We start from the raw sequence: 20,851 nt of genomic DNA, 5'->3' as shown, positions 1-20,851 counted from the left end.
CACTTTCGCCCCATTCCCAGGTTCTATAACACAACAATAAGCCTTTTCTTTTTCTTTTTTTTAATTAATTAATTAATTTGTTTATTTTATTTTTAGAGAGAGGGGAAAGAAGAAAGAGAGAGAAAGAAACATCACTGTGTGGTTGCCTCTCACTTGTGCCCCCAACTGGGGACCTGACGTGCAACCTAGTCATGTGCCCTGAATGGGAATCGAACCAGCGACACTTGGCTCGCAGGCCAATGCTCAATCCACTGAGCCACAGCAGCCAGGGCACAATAAGCCTTTTCTTAAGGGCTGCCATAACAGTGAACCAACCCCCTGTATCCGTGCTGATTCACCTGACCCCTGACCAGTGTGCCTTCCATTTTATGGCGGAAATGAAATAGGGGAGAGTTAATAGATTCTCCAGTTTTTAGCCTATTGCTTACACTATTCGCAATAAGGGAGTAATGGCTTCACTATTATTTTTATTTTTGACTCCTTGTTGCTTTACTTAGCTGCTCCAACACCTGTCAGCTCAGCTCTCCCTGACAGCTAAACTATCTCCTGACAGGGTAGTGCTAATCCTCCAAATTTGTTTTCCTTCCCCTTCTCCTCTTCTTCCTCCTCTTCCTCCTCCTCTTTTCTTCTCCTTCTCCTCCTGCTCCTTCTTCTTCTGTATTGTTTTATTCTAGATCTTTTGCTTCTTCATATAAACTTTAGAATCAATTTGTCAAAATCCACAGAATAACTGGCTGGGGTTTTCATTGGGATTGCATTGACTCTATAGATTAAGCTGGGAATAGCTGACATCTTGACAATCTGGAGTCTTCCTGTCTGTGAACATGGAATGCCTGTCTCTTCATCTATTTAGTTCTTCTTTGATTACTTTCATCAGAGTTTTGTAGTTTTCCTCATATTGCTCTTATACATTTTTATTATATTTATACTTGTGTTTTTAATTTCAAATACCAATTCTTCATTGCAGATAGATAGGAAGGTGATAGATAGACTTTTGTGTATTAACCTTGTATGCTGCAACCTTGAGGGTTTTTTTTTTTTTTGCAAACAAGGGGGTATTTTTGTCGCTGTTGGTTATTTTAGATTTTCTACACACACAATCATGTCATCTGCGAACAAAGATAGTTTTACATCTTCTTCCCAATCTGTATACTATTTATTTTCTTTTCTTGTTTTATAGCATTAGCTAGGACTTTCAGTGTGATGCTGGGAACAAGTGGTGGGGAAGGGACATCCTTGCCTTATTCCTGATCTTAGCAGAAAAACTTTTAGTTTCTTACCACTAGGTATAATAAATGTAGTGTGTTTTTTTTTTTTTTGTAGATATACTTTATAAAGTTGAAGAAATTCCCCTCTATTCCTAAATTGCAGAGATGTTTATCTTTTATCATAACTGGATATTGAGTTTTGTCAGATGCTTCTGTGTCTATTGATATAATCATGTGATTTTTATCATTTAGCATGTTGATGTGATGAATTACATTAATTGATTTTCAAATGGCAAATCAGCCTTGAATACCAAGAATCAATCCTACTTGGTCATGTGTGTACAATTATTTTTATACATTATTGATTTGCTAGTATTTTGTTATGGGTTCTTTCATTAATGTTTACGAGAAATCTTGGATTGCAGTTCTCTTTTCTTGTAATGTCTTGGTCTGGTTTTGGTATTAGAACATGCTGACCCCATTAATGAGTTAGGAAGTATTCCCTCTGTTTTTATTGTCTGGAAGAGACTGTAGAGAACAGGTATAATTTCTTTCATAAATGTTTGGTAGAATTCACCAGTGAACCTGTCTGGGCCTGATGCTTCCTATTATTGAAGATTATTAATTATTGATTCAATTTCTTAAATAGATAATGCCCTATTCAGATGGTCCCTTTCTCCTTGTGTGAGTTTTTTAATGTTGTGTATTTCAGGGAATTTGTCCATTTCAAATAGTCTATTAAAGTTGTGGGCATAGAGTTGTTCATAGTATTTATGCCTTTTTTATCCTCTTAACGTTCGTGGGATCTGTAATGATGCCATTTCTTTCATTTCTTATATCAGTTATTTGTTTCTTCTATCCTTTTTTCCCTTGGTTTTGTTAATTTTCTCTATTGAGTTGCTATTTTCTATTTCATTGGTTTCTCTTCTAATTTTTAATCCTTTTCTTTGGCTTACTTTGGATTTAATATGCTCTTTTTCTAGTTTTCTAAGGTAGAAGATTTGGTCATTGATTTTAGATCTTTCGTCTTTTCTAATATATGCATTCAATGATGTAATTTTCCCTCTGAGCACTGCTTTCACTACATCTCACAAATTTTGATAAGTTGTATTTTTATTTAGTTCAAAATATTTAAATTTCTCTTGAGTATTCATCTTTGAGCTAGGTGTTATTTAGAAGTGTTTTGTTTGTGCTTGCTTGGGCAGCACATATACTAAAATTAGAATGATACAGAGAAGATTAGTATGGCCCCTGCACAAGGATGACACGCAATTTTGTGAGGTGTTCCATATTTTTAGGAATCTAATGAACAAAACCAACAAATGGGCAAAATAGAACCAGAGGCATGGAAATAAGGGACAGACTGACAGTGACCAGAGGGGAGAGGAGGAGAAAGAAGAGGAAGGGTCTAGTCAAGGAACTAATATAAATGACCTATGGACATGGACAACAGGGAGGGGATTGACTGAGGGAGGGGGATGGGCAGGACAGGGAAGAGCAAAGGGAGAAAAATGGGACAACTGTAATAGAACAACAATAAAAAAGATATTATAGAGGAAAATAAAATAAAGTAACTGGTCTCATCTCTAAAGTCACATGTAAGCATCATTAAATGAGAAAAGTTTGTATTTGAGAATGTTATTATCTGATAAAAGTTTTTTAAAAAGTGTTTTGTTTAATTGCTTGGTATTTTGAGATTCTCCAGCTATCTTTCTATTACATATTTCTAGATTAATTTCACTGGGGTCTGAGAGTATACAATGTATGATTTCTATTCTTTTAAATATGTTAAGGTGATCCAAAATGTGGTCTATCTTGGTAAATGTTCTATGTGAACTTGAGCAGAATGTGTATATGCTGTCATTGAAGGAAGTGGTCTATGCATGTCAATTATATCTAGTTGAGTAATGGTGCCATTGAATTGTCAGCTATGTCCTTACTGGTTTTCTTCTTGCTAGATCTGTCCATTAGTGATAGAGGTGTGTTGAAGTCACCAACTATATTAGTGGATTCATCTTTTTCTCCTACAGTTACATTAGTTTTTGACTCACGTGTTGATGCTTTCTTGTTAGGCACATCACATTAACGATTGCTATGTCTTTTTAGAGAACTAATTCCTTTATTATAATTTAATGCCTGTGTATCCTGGAAATTGTCTTTGCTCTGACGTCTGCTCACTATGAAATTAATATAGCTACTCCAGCATTCTTTTGTTTAGTATAAGCATGGTATGTCTTTCTATATTCCTTTACTTTTTCCCTCTTTGTTTTGTTTTTCTGAGTAAAAAAGGATCCCAATATCAAGGTAAGGAAGGGGAGAACAAGGGCCATACTCCTTGGTGTAAGGAAATAGAAGGGCAGGAGAAGGATAAGCCTCAAAAGGATGGGAGGGAGGAAAATATCATTAAGCTAGCCTGCAAGATTTTCTAGGTAAAAATTTGGAGGAGGCTCTCTACAGCCTCAGATAAAAAGGCACAGAACGCCTTCTCGGTGGAGTTTCTCCATTCCACTCAAGTGTTCAAAGGAATGTAAATGACAGCTTCTCTTCTCTTGGTTCTGTTGCAGCCACTCTATTGCTCATTCTGGGTTACCTTCTGCCTTTTGTAGATAAGAGTGCTGCAGGGCTCCGAAGGCAGAGATTTGCTTCTGTGGGTTAAAAGTCAGCGTTTCCAGCAGCAGCTGTGCTCCAGACTCCCCATCTCAGGTATCACCGACTGCACTGGGTGGGGCCCTCTGGGGGAAAAGGCTTCTCCAGGTAGAGACACATCTTGGGGCCGGTGATCCAATGGCGGCAGCCCAATAAGGTCAAAGATTTTGCCTCAGTGGTCTGCTTCAGAGTTTTCGCAGAAGAGAGGCTTTTGACGAAACATCTCTGCAAAGATACAGCCCATCCATACTCCACAAGCCTACAGGTGCTGCATAAGTAGACTGCAGAACTTCCGGAGCACGGTACCAGACCGTAACAACCACAGGCGCAAGTGCCATCTGGTAGCTGTAGGTTCTGGCCAGGCCAAAGTCTGCCAGCTTGACTATCCCCCGATTTGTTACCAGAATATTCTCTGGCTTCAGGTTCTCGGTGAACAACGCAGTTGGTATGAAAGAAGTCCAGGCTCTTAGAAACTGGTGCACCAGATTCTTGATGGTCTCCACTGACAAGCTTGGTGGTGATGGTGGAGGGGGGGCCCTGTCCAGATATAGTCCTTAGGTCTTGGTCCACATGCTCAAACACCAGGGTCACTTTGGTCTCTTGGCCAGTTCAGGCTGTGGCATAGATGTCCATCAGCCAAACAAGACTGGGATGCTCAAAAGCCTCCAGCTGCATCAGCAAGGGACCCTTGCTAACTGTGCTCATGGGAAGGCCCCCTCCAGCATCTCTTCCACCGGAGACTCTCACACCTTTGAGGGCCACAAAGTGGCCACTGCGGGGGATCACAGGCCTTGTACGTTGTCCCATAGGCAAAAACACCAGTCTCAGCCACTGGCTCATATTGAGGGGTAGCCATACTCAGATGAAAGGAGACCACCTCCTGCTGGGAGCTGTAGGCAGTTGGGGCAGCCCATTATAGGGCCTTGGAGCCAGTTCCTGAGGCGCCATACACTGCACATCTGTTCGAAGCAGCTGGATGCTCTGGATGAAGTGTTGAATATGGTCGGGGATGCTGAGATAATTCCAGCAAGCAGGATGAATGGCCAGTATGCACGGAGGACTGTGGCTTGCTCAGACCAGCAGTGGAGAGCGGGAAGCCTCATCCTCCTTTTATTAGGATTTCAAAAGTTACTAAAAATAGAAAAGGGGGTGTGAGCTTTACAGCCAACAATAAAATAATTCTTACAAGTGAAAGAATTCTTACAAAGTATCATTAATATGTAAAATACAGCCAGGGTAATTTCTGGTTTTGATAACATCTATCAGGGAAACAAAGCAGATCCACTAATCATCAAGGCCAGCCCCAATTTAAGACTTTATCTTCAAGGAGGCAGATGGAGTACTCAACAGACCTCTTGGTCCTCAGGATTCCATGACCCAGTGGCCTGAACAACCTAAAGCCGCATGCGGAGACAAGATTAGCTCGTCATCTCCTGAGTCACAGGACACCTGGGCGGAGGGACATGGGAATGCCCCCACCCAGAGACCTGTGTTCCTGCAACACTGGACCTGACCACAAACACGGGCCACAAACTAGAGAAGCCCCTTTACCCTCACCCTCACCATGTGAGCAGCTGCCCACTCTTCCTTTAATTTTAATTTATATCTGTCTTTATATTTAAAATAGGTTTCTTATATGCAGACAGCATATGCTTGGTCTTGTTTTTTGCTACACTCTGACAATCTCTGTCTTCCAATTGGTGTATGTAGATCATTGACACTTAAACTGATTGATGTAGCTGGATTAATATCACTATATTTTTCCTTTTTTCTATTCATTGCCTTTGTTCCTGTATTTGTCTTCCATTCTCTAACTCTTGTGTTTTTAACTGAGCATTTTATATGATTCCATTTTCTCTCTTTCTTAGCTTATCAATTATTTTTCTAAACTTTCTGTAGTGGTTGCCCTAGAGTTTGCAATAAACCTCCAAAGTGGCTTTACCATTTTGCATTCCCATTAGCAATGAATAAAAGTTACTGTTGCTTCATATCTTTGCCAGTACTTGGTGGTGTTGTTGTTTTAAATTTTGACAATTCTGATAGTTGTGTAGTGGTATCTTAATGTTGTTTTAATTTACATTTCCTTGATGATATATATTGTGGAGCATCTTTTCATATGCTTATTTGCCATCTGTGTATCTTTTCCACATTTTCATTTAAATATTTTCTTTAATTGCTGTTTACATTCAATATTATTTTGTATTAGTTTTAGGTGTCCAGCACAGTGATTAAACAATCATAAGGCAATTCCATTTTTAATTTTTTGAGAAAACTTCATACTATTTTCCATAGTGGTTGCACCAGTCTGCATTCCCACCAGCAGTGCACTAGGGTTCCCCTTTCTCCACATCCTCACCAGCGCTTGTTGTTCGTTGTTTTATTAATGATGGCCATTGACAGGTGCAAGGTGATACCTCATTGTACTTTTGTGTGTCTTTGTTAGTTCATTTTAGTTGAGTTTGTGTTCTTATTTTTTCGGTTTCAGAGTTTTTTGTATACCTTAAAGGGGGATATTTATGGCCTATTGTCCCTAGCTTTGGGGATTAAGCAGACATTCTGAATCATTATTTTCTCCTTATTATAATTTATGCGATTATCTCATGGGATTGAAACATTTTTGGCCTTATTTACCAACTTCATATATTTTGGTCAGATGGACCAAAAAGTGCTCATTGGTCTCCTGCAGCAGAATATTGACCCTGCATGTCATTTAACCTGTGTAGGCTTTATTTGTCTCTTTAAACCAATTTGAATTCTGGGAAGCATCAAATGAGATGATCAAAGTGAAATCCATTTATACAGTATAAGGTTATAGAAATGGGTGACTATTTTAAAAATTGTATTTGATATTGTGCTTTTAAATTATGGAATTTGAGAAATTTTGTAACTATTTCAAGATAAGATTTATTCTTTCAGGAAATAATGAACCAAAAAATTGCAACAAAATGAAAACATCACGTCCCCTGTGCCAAACTCAATTTTAGGCAGAATACTTGTTAGGGCTTTGCATTTGCTTTAAGCTCTTTATTTTCAAAATGAAATAATCTAAATGATGTCATGCTTGTGTCCTGGAATGAAAGAAGGAATGATGTCTCTATTTCTTGTTTTAAAAAAAAAAAAAAAATTCCCTAAAACATTTCTTAATAGAACAACAGAATATATTCAAATATATTTGCTGGCATGAACTTTCCTTTGACTTGGTTTAATGGAATCTCTGGGATTTATGAAAAAATTCCTTTGCTACTCTTGCAGCCGTAAGTCATGTTATCAGTTTTGAACAGACCATGGCTGGCCATCTATTGCCACTCATTATGGTATATTATTTGAAGTGATACCTATGTTCCTATCAAAAGTAAGAATGCTTCTGCAGTGAGAAAGGCTTTGAATCAGCCAGAACCTTTTCATTTAATATGAAAGGGCTCAACTGCATGGAACCAGAAGAGGAGTGCTTTGGTCTTACCTGCCACTGTATTTTAGGCAATTCATCTGACTTGTCTGGGCCCTGTTACCTCAGCTGTAAAGAGGCTTGGGCTATACAATCCATAGTGTCCCTAATGCCAAGATGCTAGGCTTGTGAAAAATACTGATTCTGAAAAGATAAAATATTGTCCTGTGTCTATAGATTCATGCAATTGCAGAGCCATTGTAAAACAAAAAAAAGCTTGGAATTTATGAGGGGAGGACTTCTCTTCAAAGACTCTCTTAAATAAGGAAATAAGGCAGATGACATCAACACAGGAATAAGCCGGTCTATTTTATGCAATGTGAAATTCTATCAACTTCCTAGGATCACTGAAGGCAGTTGGGAGTCAGGCAGGCCACATGACTACAGACTTGGAATCGTCGGCAGCCGTCCGTCTCGAGAGACGATGGTGTAGCTTCTTAAGAGTCTATCTGCACCGCCGAGAATGGCTGTGCAGTCCGACTCGGGAGTGACACGGTATCTGTCTCCTCCCGTGTTGAATCGACATCTTGCGATGACGCTGGAGTGTCCTCTCCAGTGGAGCTGAAGCTACAGAGCCTGGGCAGGGTGATATGGAGGGTCTGCTGTTGCCCATGCAGCAGACCCTCCCTCTCTTCGCAGCTGAAGGATCCAAGGGAAAGACGGAGTCAATACAGCTTGGCTTCAGGTGCGCCGCAGGAGTTGCCGGTGTTGACTACAACGTCAAACCGCCTTAGGGACTCCGGCTCCGGATTTTCTGTCGGGGTTTACTCCCTTAGCCTTTCCCCTGAAGAGGTATGCCGCAAGGCAGCGGAGGTTTTTTTGAATCAGAGTTTTCCTTCTCTGATGTGCCCTGACTGGAAGATCGAACCAGCGACACTTAGCTCGCAGGCCGACGCTCAATCCACTGAGCCAAACCAGCCAGGGGGAGACTTGGAATAAACCTGTGGTATTTTTAGGGAACCCTCGCATTATTAGGGACAGCCATCCATTTAACTCATTTTATTGCTTATAACGACCTGAAAAAGTACTGCCTGAATTTTCGAGTTCAGGAAACGGAGGTATTAGAGATTTTGTGGCTTGCCAGGTCCTACAGATAGTGAGTAGATTTTAAACTTGCCTGCGCATGTAGGGAAGGTTTCTTGAGCATCAGGAACATTCTCTGTGGGGCTTTGTAAAAGAGAAGGTCTCAGTCCGCTGACATGATTAATAAACGTGCTGAGCATTCTCTGGGTCAGGCCCTTGTTGCACGCTGTACACAGATTTTCTCAGCCCTCAAAACAACCCTACGACTTAGGCCCTTTTAGTAATTGCTTACTCTTTCAAGTGCGGGGTACTCTGAGACCGCCGTGGAGCTGCAGGAGGCGGGCGTCACCGCCGCCAGGCGGACCCTTGCAGAGTGGTGGAAGTCTGGGGAAATTTGGAACGAAAGTGATGGGGTGTGTCAGTGTTTCGCTTCTCTGAGGCAGTGAGGAGCCTCTCTAACCGTGGTCTCCGCATACTATTGCCTGTCCCAGAGCTCTCCCAGGTTTTGCGCCACTGAGCCCAGCGATTTGTGTGTCTTGATTACTGGGCACGGTTGCATCTCCGGTTCAGACACCAGAGCAGCGGTAATGAGCGCTGGGCGGGGCGTAGGCCGCAAGGCTGGAAGCCCCAAGATGTGCGAAGGGGATAGCGTTCCCTTGCCAGCACACGCTCCTGGCCTCCCTGCAGTTCAGCTGACCTGGAGGGCCCGGCCGCGAGCCGGGGCCGGGGCGGGGCCGGGGGCGGGGCGGGGAGCCGAGGGCGGTGCCGGGAGCAGGGCCGAGGCTGGGAGGCCTGGGCTCCTTCCGAACCTTCCGTGGCTCCGAGGCCTCTAGCAGTTCCGGGCCCTGCACCACTGCTCAGGGTCCTACAATGCGGCTCTACTTGCACCTGCTACTCGCGCTGTGGGATGCGGACCCCTTGGCCGCGGCGCGCAGCCTCAGCCTGCGGGGAAGTTGGAGGATCCGCAGCGGGAACGGCTCACTGGAGTTGCCCGGGGAGGTCCCGGGCTGCGTGCACACCGCCTTGTTCCAGCAGAACCTCATCCAGGTAGAGTGTGTGGCTGCCCCCGCGAGCTTGCACTCGCATTCCCTTCGTGGTGAGGGGCCCAGAACTGCCAGGGAATCCCCCCACCCCCACCCCCACCCCGCCTGCCCCGGGCTATTCTCCTCGATTGGGCACTGACTTCCTCTCTGCAGCTTGTGTGTGGTCTTGGGGGGTCGAGGGGGGACTGCCAAGTGCTGTTGGAGACGGGAACTGCTGGGGGCGAAGGGTTGTGGATCGAGACTGACTAACCCTCACTGGGACCTCATAGCAGAAAAGCGGAAGTTTTCTCAGGGCAAACTGTCTTGCTACTTGCAGTGTACTTATTGCCACAGTTCTCCACCGAAGCGTGGGTAGGAAGGACAAGCTGTCACTGACAATGCCTAAGGCAGGGCTTACTTTTTCAGCTACCTGGACACTGCAGGGGATGATAGTCTTTGGCTAAGTAAATGTTAACTGTATTCAGTAATGTCTCATCTTTTCATTTTCTTTTTTTCTCTTTTTTTCTTTTTTCTTTCAGGTTTTCGTTTTCGCTTTTAGGCCTCAGGGAGTCAGATTTGGGATTTTGCAGCCATGGGTTGAGGAGACAAACCTGCAAATGTAAGGTTAGGATAGTCAGTGTGGATATAAAGGCTACATAATTTTTGAAGCTGATTGGGATATGAAGAAAGGTGCTCTTTCTTCTCAGAGCATGTGATATGTGTGTGTGTTTCTCAACAGATGCTCCAAATTATAGACTTGTGGAGGACGTTTTTCTGTTTGTCTGTGAGCAGAGGTTTGCAAACAGACTTTTACCTTCCACTGTTTTTGTGGTTCCACCTGCTGCAGGTTATTTTCCCGTTTTTGTCTTTGCCTGGGACAAGATGTACTTGATAAGTAGTTTGCAGTATTGTCTCAATTCTCATAAGAATTCTGTGGAATGTGTCTTTGCATTTTGTGGATGATATGGTGTTAAGGAGCCCAGAGCAGTTAGGGAACTTATCCCAGATCATACAGCAACTAAATAGCAGAAATGGAATTCTGACCCAGACTGGCCTGACTGTAGCCTGGGTTTTGTGCTATGCTACACTTACCCTGGTATTTTTTAAAGAACATGTGTTTTTGAAGCACTGTGACTGACTGTCAGGAGTATTATTCAAAATTTACTAAAATGGCAAGATGATCAGCTAGGGTTATGCAAAGTTTCTGATCTGGTATGCATTAGCTTTTTTTCAATAATTATGTCAGAAAGGAAGTGTATTTGACACTTATTACAGTCCAGCTTATTTTTTTAAGTAAATAATTCTCAAACTTAAGTACTTCATTTTTCAGTAACCAAACTTGTGACATAGACCACAGCAGACTTTGGCACCCTGAGGCTTTACTTACACATGCGCACCCTGAGGCTTCACTTACACATGCTTTGAGAATACCTGTGTTCATTTTGCAAGGTCTCTCCTTGCCTCATTTCACTGGTACAATTAAGACAATGGGAACTCATTAGTGACTTTAGCAAGTTAGATTATTGCTCCACGTTATGGGGCCAATATCAGGAAATAATATTTGGTAACTAGTCAGTGAGAATGAGGTAACTCATAATATGAAATAACTGACTTTTCCTCGTGGGAATAACTTCCAGTTTCTCTTAAATCTGTTCATAAATTCTTAGGAAAATTTAAAATTTCAGTAAGGTGGATATGAGTCTTAAATGGTAGTAGGATGAGAGAGGTTTTCTCCTGGTCTATTGATACTGTTACAAAGTAAACTTTTTTTTTTTTTTTTTTTTTTTATGGCCAAGTAGTATTCCATTGTGGGGATTCCAAAAACTATTTTGTCTGAGATTTTGATTCAGGATTTCGCCTGAGAGGTGCCATGGCAAAATTTGTTCCACAGCTTCTGCTACCGGCGGATATCAATTCCAAAAAAGAATCTTGCAGAGTGTTTTGAACAGTGGAAGAGACACTGGGAGAACTATGTGAGGTCCCAAGATGCCTACTTCAAGGGGGGAATGAGGCATCATTGTCCTGTGTACAATATTTCCTGTATCTTGTATCTTCAATAAGTGTCTCCATTTTTCATAGTATATGGCTAGATACTTACTGGACAGACCTCCTATTTGTCAGTTGCTGGATCTTGCAGGTCTGGCCTACAAGATTTTATAATCATTCCCTCCTAGTAATTTATATTACTATCAGCCTAGCTTGTCATTAAAAAAAAAAGAAGTCAGTTAATTTTAACAACTTTTAGAAATAGGTAAAGGATATAAATGATAAAAAGTTTTAAAGGTAGGGTATATAATGAAAGCAAGTCTTTTTTCATTCCTGTCTCCTAGTTTTCCATTTTTCTTCTACAGAAACAGCCACTGTTTCTTATATATGTTTGTCTTGTAATATAGATCTATGAACATGTAGAGATATATACCATTATAAATTTATATATATTTCTCTCCACAATTGATAGCATTCTATGATATTTTTGGCACTGACTTTTTTCTTTATCTTAATGTATCTTAGAGATTATTTCAGATTAGTGCATATAATAGTGACGATAGCTATGGTTTACTGAATGCCCATTATGTGCCATAAACAGTTCTAAGCACTTTCCATATGTTGCCTCTTGCCATTTTCAGATTGACCCTGGTAAGTACTATTATTATCCCCATTACAGAATAGAGAAAACGGAAGTATAGGGGTGTTATACTAGCTTCATAAGGTTCCACAGACTGATCTGGGACTAGAACCCATGCAAAAAAGATGGCTCTCCACTGAGCTTTTACCTGTCAGTTCAACCCACATCCCATTCCATCTCAGAGGTAGCAGCTCTGGCTGTGGATCTGATGTTCATCTGCCAAACCTCACTCTCTGAGCATGTGTGGCCAGATCTCCTCTGACCTTTCATATCAGTCATGAATACCTTTCCTGGCATTTATCCTAATCTCCCATGAGTTCTAACCTGGCACTCAATAGTGATCTAAGAAAATGGTCTTGTTTCCCCTTTTAAATCTTCTTTGGTCATAAAATAAGGAGTTTCCTTAAATTGTAACCCTTTTCCACACAGAGCTGTATTATTTGGGAAGCACTATTTACTAGTTGAAGGATTTTAGAAAAAAAATATTAAAGCTCACCAAAATGTTTCGACTGATCCATGAACTTGGGATCTCTTATACCTATATGCCCCCTCTGAAGTAAGAATTGTAGCTGAAGCTGATATTTGACAATAGAGAAACTGAGGATTGGAGAGTACAGCTTCTCAGGAATGCAACACACAAGTACCCCTGTGTAGTTGAAAGTAACATTTCCTTTTCTCTTTCTTATATAGTATTTGATACATGGAAAGTTATATGCACATGTGTGTTTATGAATTTCAAGGATAACTTAAATGAGTACTCATGAACCCTTTACCCAGTTTATGAGCCTGCACATTCCCAGTATCACTGCAGTGATCTTGCGCCTCCCAGTCCCATAGTCTGCCTCTCCCCAAGGTAACCACTGTCCTGAATTAGCATTTCCTTGCTTTTTACAAATTAAGGTTTTAGCAAATATCTGTGAATCTTAATTAACATATTGTTTAGTTTTGCTTGTCTCTGCAGAAATGTTTTCTTAAGCTTTATTTATTTATTTATTTTTGTCTAGTGTCCAAGAACACAGTATCTGTAAATGAAATAGTTATAAACTCTTTCTTTTCTCCATTTAACTCCATTTGAAGTAATTATGTCTGGGATAGAATTAGTCATTGGACTGAAGCAGAACTGGAGAGTAGAAGAGATAGACCTGGTTAAGGAGTCTAAGGGTCTGTACGAGGTCTGTCTGGAAAAAGTCCAGTCATTGTTAATATAATGAGAACGGTTTGCATGATATCAATGTGAACTGGCAGCCAAGGAAAGTGGGCTGGAATGAGCACACATGAACAATGACAACTTCACTGTGCTAGTCAGTGAGGGTGGTAGATGCTGTTGAGTGAGCATGTGTACTGTGTGGCCATCGCATTCGCAATGACTGAGTGAGTAGAGCAATGAATCTGCATCAGATTTTGCATTAAGCTTGAACATTGCTCCATAGAAACTATCTGGATGACTCAGAAGGCTGCAGCTACGGGAAACTGGTGATTGGCAGCTTCATCACGACAGTGAACCCACTCACGCATCACATCTCATGCAGAGTTTTTGGTGAAACATCAAATCACCCAGGTGGCTCAGCTCCCTTGCAGCCCAGATTTGGCACCTTTGACTTCTGGCTTTTCCCAAAATTTAAGTCACCTTGGAAAGGGAAGAGATTTCAGATTGTCGATGGGAGTCAGGAAAATACGATGGGGCAGCTAATGGTGATTGGGAGAACTGTGTGAGGTCCCAAGGTGCCTACTCTGAAGGGGACTGAGGCGTCATTGTCTTGTGTACAATGTTTCTTCAATAAATGCCTCTCTTTTTCATATTACATGGCTGGATACTTTCTAGCTAGACCTCCTAAGCAGATATAAAGAGAGGAAGTTCAGAAGCTTATAGAGAAAATGAGACACAGTGTTATTCACATGGTTGGATGACACAGTTTCTTGATATACAGTAAGTGTGGCAGATATCAATTATAAATAACTAGCTCAGGCCCCGCATAACATGTTTATCTCATTTCCCACTTGGTAGGTAGCACTGACAGTGTAATTATTGACAGCATTTGTGACATTCATGGCAGTGTTAGGTAATGATGGAACATGGGACTCTGGAGCCACGTTTCCTGGGTTTGAATCAGTGCTTCACCACTTAAATAGTCATTTGACTTAGGGCCTTGGAGTCTTAGCAAGAGGAGTGATAATAATACCTGCTCCACAGGGTCCCAGGCAGTACCTGTCAGTTGTTGCTGCTGCAGTGATCATATGGTATAAAAGTGTAAGTTTCCGTGGTGAGAGGTACTGTAGTGTAGCTGAAAGAATGCAGACCTTGATGTTAGGCTGAGATGGTTTCATTCCTGGATGTACTTCTGCTTAGTTGTGGGACCTCAGGAACGTCACTGCACCTTTCGGAGCTTTAGTTTCTTCCTCTATAAAATGGCATTTATTACACATGCTTGTTATGAAAATAAGAGTGAGTGCTTATCTTGGAGGCTGATATATAGTAAACAGTCAACAAGTGATACTTATTTTGTTTTGGGTTCATGGGTTTGCTTAATAACTCAGTGACTTACATGGATCCTTAGCCATCAGTTTTAATGCTGAGCCACTGTTTGCTTTAAATAGGACTCAGAATTTTAATATGAACAAAGGGGGTCTGGAACCAAATTAAGCTGGTTGCTTATCATTTGGGATAGTTATTATATATCTAATCTAAGTCTCTGCAAGTTTATTTTAGGGACAATAAGGTATTTTCCCTTAGTAAGAGAACTTTTTTTTGAAGACTTCAGTTTTTGGAGCAATTTTAGGTTCACAGCAAAACTGAATAGAAAATAAAGACAGTTTCCTTATACTCCCATACATGCACAGTCTCCCCATTATCAACGTCTCCCACAAGAGTCAGTACGTTTATCACTGTCAGTGAACCTACAGTGACACACATCATTATGACCCCAAATCTGCAGCTTACAGTAGCATTCACTCTTGGTGTGGTACATTCTGTGGGTTTTGACAGTTGTATAATGATATGAACCCACCACTATAGTATTATTCAGAGTAATTTCACTGTCCCCTGTGCTCTGCCTACTCATCTCTCTCTCTCCCCTTTAATCCCTGGCAGCCACTGACCCTTTTACTATCTTCATAATTTTGCCTTTTCCAAAACGTCATGTAGTTGGTATCAAACAGTATGTAGCCTTTTCAGATCAGCTCCTTTTAAGTAAGAAAAAAAAGTTTAACATCTCAATTCTGTTTGTCCAGAAAAAATATACCTGAGAAGATGGCCCTCTTGAACTCAGCAAGCAACTTCCTTCCAGGATCTGGGAGACAGGAAGGGGACTTGTGCCCTGAAAGCCAGGTCATCAGCAGCCCCAGTGCTTAGCAGGTGGACGTGTTGCAACTGCCTTAGCCTTTATACTTTCCTTCTCTTGATATTTTTAACTGTATTGGACACAGTCCACAGTGTAGAGTTATAAATAGGGCTGGGTGGAGACACATGGGAAGGCTAATAATTATGTGCCTCTTCAAGCCTGTGTCTTTAAGTATTTACTCCATGTTTATTTATTGGAGGGGCTCAGTCCTGTGTGGGGAAGAGCAGAAAAGAAAGCAAGTTGGCGGGCTCAGAACACCTTTTTTAGCAGAACAAAACCAGACCTTAAAAGTCAGTTGGGTGATTACTGGTTGTTATTAAATCTCCTCAACCACTTTCTGCCCTATTAGCTTAGAAAAATATATTTTCCAGTCAGCACTCTGTGGCATGTACCTTTCTTTCCATCTTGATACACACTCAGTGATATAGAGTCTCTTACAGGTTTATGCTCTGAGCAAGTGCCCAGCTGGCCTTTGGAAACCTAACTTGGTCGCTTGGCCCTTACCTCTGTGGAACTTAGACAAAGTCGGCTTTTCCTTCTCCATCTGGAGTTGCAGTCACTGAGGAAATCCCCCTGGGTCTGTCCCAGTCTCAGGGGGAGAAGCCCTCTGGGTTGGTACCTTTCCCTCCTGTAGCTGTGGGCATGTTCACAGAAGATAAACCAAAAAGCTCTGCTTACCACTTTCTGTTCTACCTCCTGCCTGGGAGCCCTCATCTGGGAGGTAAAGGTGGAAAAAGAGTAGGAGAAAACCTAAGGATGATGAAATAGGGGACGTGGGGCTGCACACTCAGGTGGAATAGCTTCGTGAACATCCAGCAAGCTAGTCACCTGGGGTAGAGGTTGGCAGCCATTTTCTGTAATGGGCTAGAGACTATTTTAGGCTTCGTGGGTCATGTGGTCTCTGTCATGTCATGAAAGCTGCCATGTATAATTTCTAAAGGGATGGGCACAACTGTTCTGCATTAAATTGTATTGATTGACACATGTCTGTTCTTAGTTTGCTGGCCACACAAAAACAGGTAGTGAGCTGCATTTGGTAATGAGTGTAAGTTCTATGACCTGGTCTGGGACAATACAGTACAGACAACCTGAGGTTTATGTTTCATGGTATCTGTGCTTCCTGTGTATTCTGTAGATATCCTTTTAGTGCTCACTTAGTAAAGCTGAATAAAAAATAACTGGAAATGCCAAATAAATCCAGAGACTGGTAGTTTTGCTGACCCGTGGGCAGTAGAGGAGAAGCATTTCCTCCAGAGGCCAGCTGAGATAGTAGCAGCAATAAGCAGTGAGAACCGTGGGGCAATGAGGGAGTGATGGCTACACGTCAGAAGTTCTGTCTTTCAGTCAAAGCTAATGCCTTGGAGGCGAGTTTGGTTTTAACAAGGGAAGCCAATCTTAATTTCCACACATGTTCTTTGACAATGAAACTATATTATTTACATTTCAGAGCTCTTTCATTTCAGATATTTTGTTGGACTTTAAAAGAAAACAACAACATATTGTAGTATTTTTTGTATGCAAATGCCATGTCACCTTTGTTTGAAAGGTAATGGTCTCTTAAACGGATGGAGCTTTAGCCTTGGGAATGAGATGTGCTGGCATGTGAAATGCATGTCCTCCTAAGGCAAGAGTTCATAAATTTTTAGGTGATAAGTAGCTATCATTAATAATTTACTTAATGTTTATTTTATTTATATTTGCATATTTAATTACCATAATTTCTATCAACAGGACCCTTACTACAGATTTAATGACCTTGACTACAGATGGATCTCCTTGGATAACTGGACTTATAGCAAGCAATTTCAAATCCCCTTTGACATTAGGTATGTGTGTGTGTATATCTATCCTTATTTATTTTTATTATTTTTTTTCTGTCTCTGCAATAATCTTTGCATATCAGAGAGTTTTTCAACTAAAGCCTTATATTATAAAAGTGAATATATGGCCCTGCCCAGGTAGCACAGTTGGTTAAAGCATTGTCCGAATGTGCCACGGTTGCAGGTTCGATCCCTGGTCAGGGCACATATAAGAATCAACCAATGAATGCATAAATAAGTGGAACAACAAATCAATATTTCTCTGTTTCTCTCTCTTCCTCTCGCTCTCTAAAATCAATAAGTAAAAAAAAAATTTTTTTAAATAAAAGTGAATGCATGATTCAGGTTTTGATTTGTATATGAGGATGGTGCCACTGATCATCAGTCATGAAATTATGTCTTAGTCATTTTCCTGTGATTATAATGGAGTCATCTAGACGTGGTCAGTTCTCTTATCTACATGTCCTTCTCCCTGCTCACAGCAATCAATGGAGCATATAGAGTTATGATATTGTCAAGTAGGATCAAAGATATGTCATTTTTTCAGTGTAATATTAACCAGCCATTGAGACTATGGCATTGGTCTTATTTTATGTCGTGAGGCCCTGAGAAAATCATGTTATAATTTTCAGTAATGTTCCATAAAGCAGAATGTAATCCATTATTATTGCTAAAGAAAAAAATTCTTCTGGCCCTTTTATAGGTCTTCTTTGGTTAATTATTTACTAGCCTTTTAAAAGAGAAATAAAGCCACAATATGGTGCTCAATATCACAATGTTACTGCGGTCCAGGCTCTTCCTTTCCCTGTTAAGGGTCTTCTTTCATCTTGAACTCAACATATCAAAATTAAACCAAGTGACTTTCCTACTTAAAGTTACTTTATATTCCAACAGCCTCATTGTTTCTCTTAACATAACACCATTTTCCCAATATTCTCTGCCTCAGATATTTTTGTCTCATCATATCTTTTCATTGCCCTGTATTCAGTCTGTTTCTGAGTCCTGTTAAGCTTTGCCTAGCATTTTTCTTGATTCAGCCCTTTCTTTCTCATTTCCAAGTTTTCACTTTCCCCTCCACCTTTATTAGTGAAGGCCAGGAATTAGGCCAAAACTGCCCAACTAATTTCTTGCTTGGTCTTTTTGTTTTCTGGTCCACTCATCTTTCCAAAATATTGATTTTACTATGACATTCTTGTTCAGTAATGACAGTCTCTTCCTTTTAATTGGCAAATCAAATTTAATCTCCCTGCTTGTTTGAAAATACTGCTTAATGTTTCCCATCCCTGTACCACTTCCTGCATCCCCTGCTGCCCTGCTGACTTGCCTAGCTTTTTCCCCTTAGTTCCCAGCAGGACTTCTGCACCTGGATCAAGCCTGTTACCTTAATGTTAGTGATGCTCTTAGCACTTCCACCTTTGGGTTTTGTGAAAACATTTTGTGTCTATTATTTAACTTGGTTTTCGTAAGACCTTTGTGAAGTTGTAGAAAAAGAGTCAATGAATTTGAAAATTATAAGTTGTGATCATGTATTTTATGATAATGGAAATATTATGAAGAAAGATAAGGGTCACTCAATATAAAAATATATTAAACTTCTGGAAATTTCATTAGAAACTGATCTTTAATGATATATATTTTTTGTGAAATATATTTATGCCTTTATTTTTAAAGTATATTTTATTGACTATGCTGTTACATTTTCCCGATATTTCCCTTTGCCCCCCTCCACCTAGTACCCCTCTTCCCTCCAGCAATCCCCCAACCCTTAGTTCATGTCCATGGGTCATGCATGTAAGTTCTTTGGCTTCTCCCTTTCCTATACTATTTATTTTATTTTATTTTTAAGTATATTTTATTGATTATGTTGTAACAGTAGTTTCAATTGTTTTCCCTTTTGCTCCTCTCTGCCCAGTACCTGCCTTTCCTCCAGCAATCCCACCCCACTTAGTTCATGTCCATGGGTCATACATATACGTTCTTTGGCTTCACCCTTTCCTATATTATTCTTAACTTCCCCGTCTAGTTTGTATTTACCAACTTAATCCCCGCACGATTTTCCCACTTTTCCCCCTTTCCCCCTCCCAGCTGATAACCCTCCAAATGATCCCCATACCTATGATTCTGTTCCTATTCTGGTTTGCTTAATTGGATTTTATTCTTAATTTTTGGATTAAGTTATCAGTTTGTTGTCATTTTAATGTTCATAAATTTTTTTTTTTTTTCTTAAGTAACTCCCTTTGACATTTCATATAATAATAGCTTGGTGATGATGAGCTCCTTTAGCTTTACCTTTCTGGGAAGCACTTCATCTGCCCTTCTATTCCAAATGATAGCTTTGCTGGATAGAGTAATCTTGGTTGTAGGTCCTTACTTTTCATCACTTTGAATACTTCTTGCCAGTCCCTTCTTGCCTTCAGAGTTTCTTTTGAGAAATCAGCTGACAGTCTTAGAGGCACCCCTTTGTAGGTAACTCTCTGCTTTTCTCTTGCTGCTTTTAAGATTCTCTCTTTATCTTGAACCTTTGGCATTTTAATTATGATGTGTCTTGGTGTGGTCCTCCTTGGGTCTAGCTTGTTTGGGACTCTCTGTGCTTCCTGGACTTGTTTGCCTATTTCCTTCACCAAGTTTGGTAAGTTTTCCTTCATTATTTTCTTACATAAGTTTTCAATTTCTTGCTCTTCTTCTTCTCCTTCTGGCACCCCCATGATTTGGATGTTGGCACGTTTAAAGTTGTCCCAGAGGTTCCTAAGCCTCTCTTCATTTTTTTCAGTTCTTGTTTCCTCATTCTCTACTGGTTGACTGTTGTTTTCCTCTTTATGTTTCAAATCATTTATTTGAACCCTAGTTTCCTTCCCTTCACTATTAGTTTTGTATGTGTTTTCCTTCATTTCATTTAGCATAACCTTCGCTTCTTCCCTTATGTGTTTGCTGTACTTAAGCATATCTATCAAGCCTGTGAGCATCTTTATCACCAGTGTTTTGAACTCTGCATCTGTTAAGTTGGCTATCTTCTCATTTGTTAGGTTGGCTGTCTCCTTGTCATTTAGTTCTCCCACTGGAACCTTGATCTGTTCCTTCTTTTGGCCCATACTTCTCTGTCTCCTCATCTTGACAGGCTCCTGTGTTTCTTTGCCTTTGTGTCTTAGGTAGAACTGTCTCTCCTGTTACATTTAAGGGGTGGAGCCTTAGGGTTTTCTTGTCAGTAGAGGGTGATCTTTTCACCACGTTGTGGGGGAAGGGTCTGAGAGGGAACAATGTCACTTGCTCAGAACTCCCACCTTTTCCAGGCATTTCCCCCACTCTGTATGGGACTGGTGTCCCTCTAGTTGTTGCCCTGGCTGTTGTTCCCAGAGTGGGTGGGTGGATCTGTAGATGTTCTGGGACTGTGGCGGCCCTTTAAACAAGCGGACTCTGCTGAGAGACCAGCAGTTTCTTCCTCCACACCAACCCCGACTGGTTTGCACAGTCAGAAGCAATGAGGCTTCATTTTCCCCGGCGCTGTGACCATGAGCTGCATGGTCTGGTCTGGTGCTGGGAACGCTCCCCAGGTGTCCTTCCCAACTTTTTAAAATGTGTGACTGGAACTCCTCGTTGTTTCTAGTTTTGAGGTAGTTGTATTCCTTCCTAGTGGTAGAGGGAAATGCAGCGTGTCTGTCTAGGTCTCCATCTTGCTCAGAAGTGCCTCTTTTTATTATTTTTAAAAAGATTCTATTTGTTTACTTT

At 40.9% G+C, this 20,851-nt stretch overlaps 1 protein-coding gene, 1 non-coding gene and 1 pseudogene across 2 annotated transcripts in view; 2 read left to right on the top strand and 1 right to left on the bottom strand.

The window, feature by feature from the left end:
- The first annotated feature begins 2,397 nt into the window (after nt 1–2,397).
- LOC150019370 (U6 spliceosomal RNA) lies at nt 2,398–2,504 on the top strand. Its single transcript, XR_016509380.1, has one exon. It is a non-coding gene; the product is annotated as a U6 spliceosomal RNA (small nuclear RNA).
- Nucleotides 2,505–3,784: 1,280 nt separating this feature from the next.
- LOC150019369 (cyclin-dependent kinase 4 pseudogene) lies at nt 3,785–4,710 on the bottom strand (annotated as a pseudogene).
- A 4,396-nt stretch (nt 4,711–9,106) lies between these two features.
- Nucleotides 9,107–20,851, top strand: part of MANBA (mannosidase beta) — a 121,745-nt gene continuing 110,000 nt past the window's right edge. Inside the window, exons 1-2 of the mRNA XM_090266350.1 lie at nt 9,107–9,369; nt 17,040–17,134. Coding sequence (XP_090122476.1) covers nt 9,193–9,369; nt 17,040–17,134 — 272 coding nt within the window. The 5' untranslated portion in view covers nt 9,107–9,192. The remainder of the gene's footprint in view (nt 9,370–17,039; nt 17,135–20,851) is intronic.

Source organism: Furipterus horrens, unplaced genomic scaffold (genome assembly GCF_987537825.1).
Source record: "Furipterus horrens unplaced genomic scaffold, mFurHor1.1.pri manual_scaffold_2, whole genome shotgun sequence".
NCBI classification, from domain to species: domain Eukaryota; kingdom Metazoa; phylum Chordata; class Mammalia; order Chiroptera; family Furipteridae; genus Furipterus; species Furipterus horrens.
This window is presented reverse-complemented; position numbering and strand designations above follow the sequence as displayed.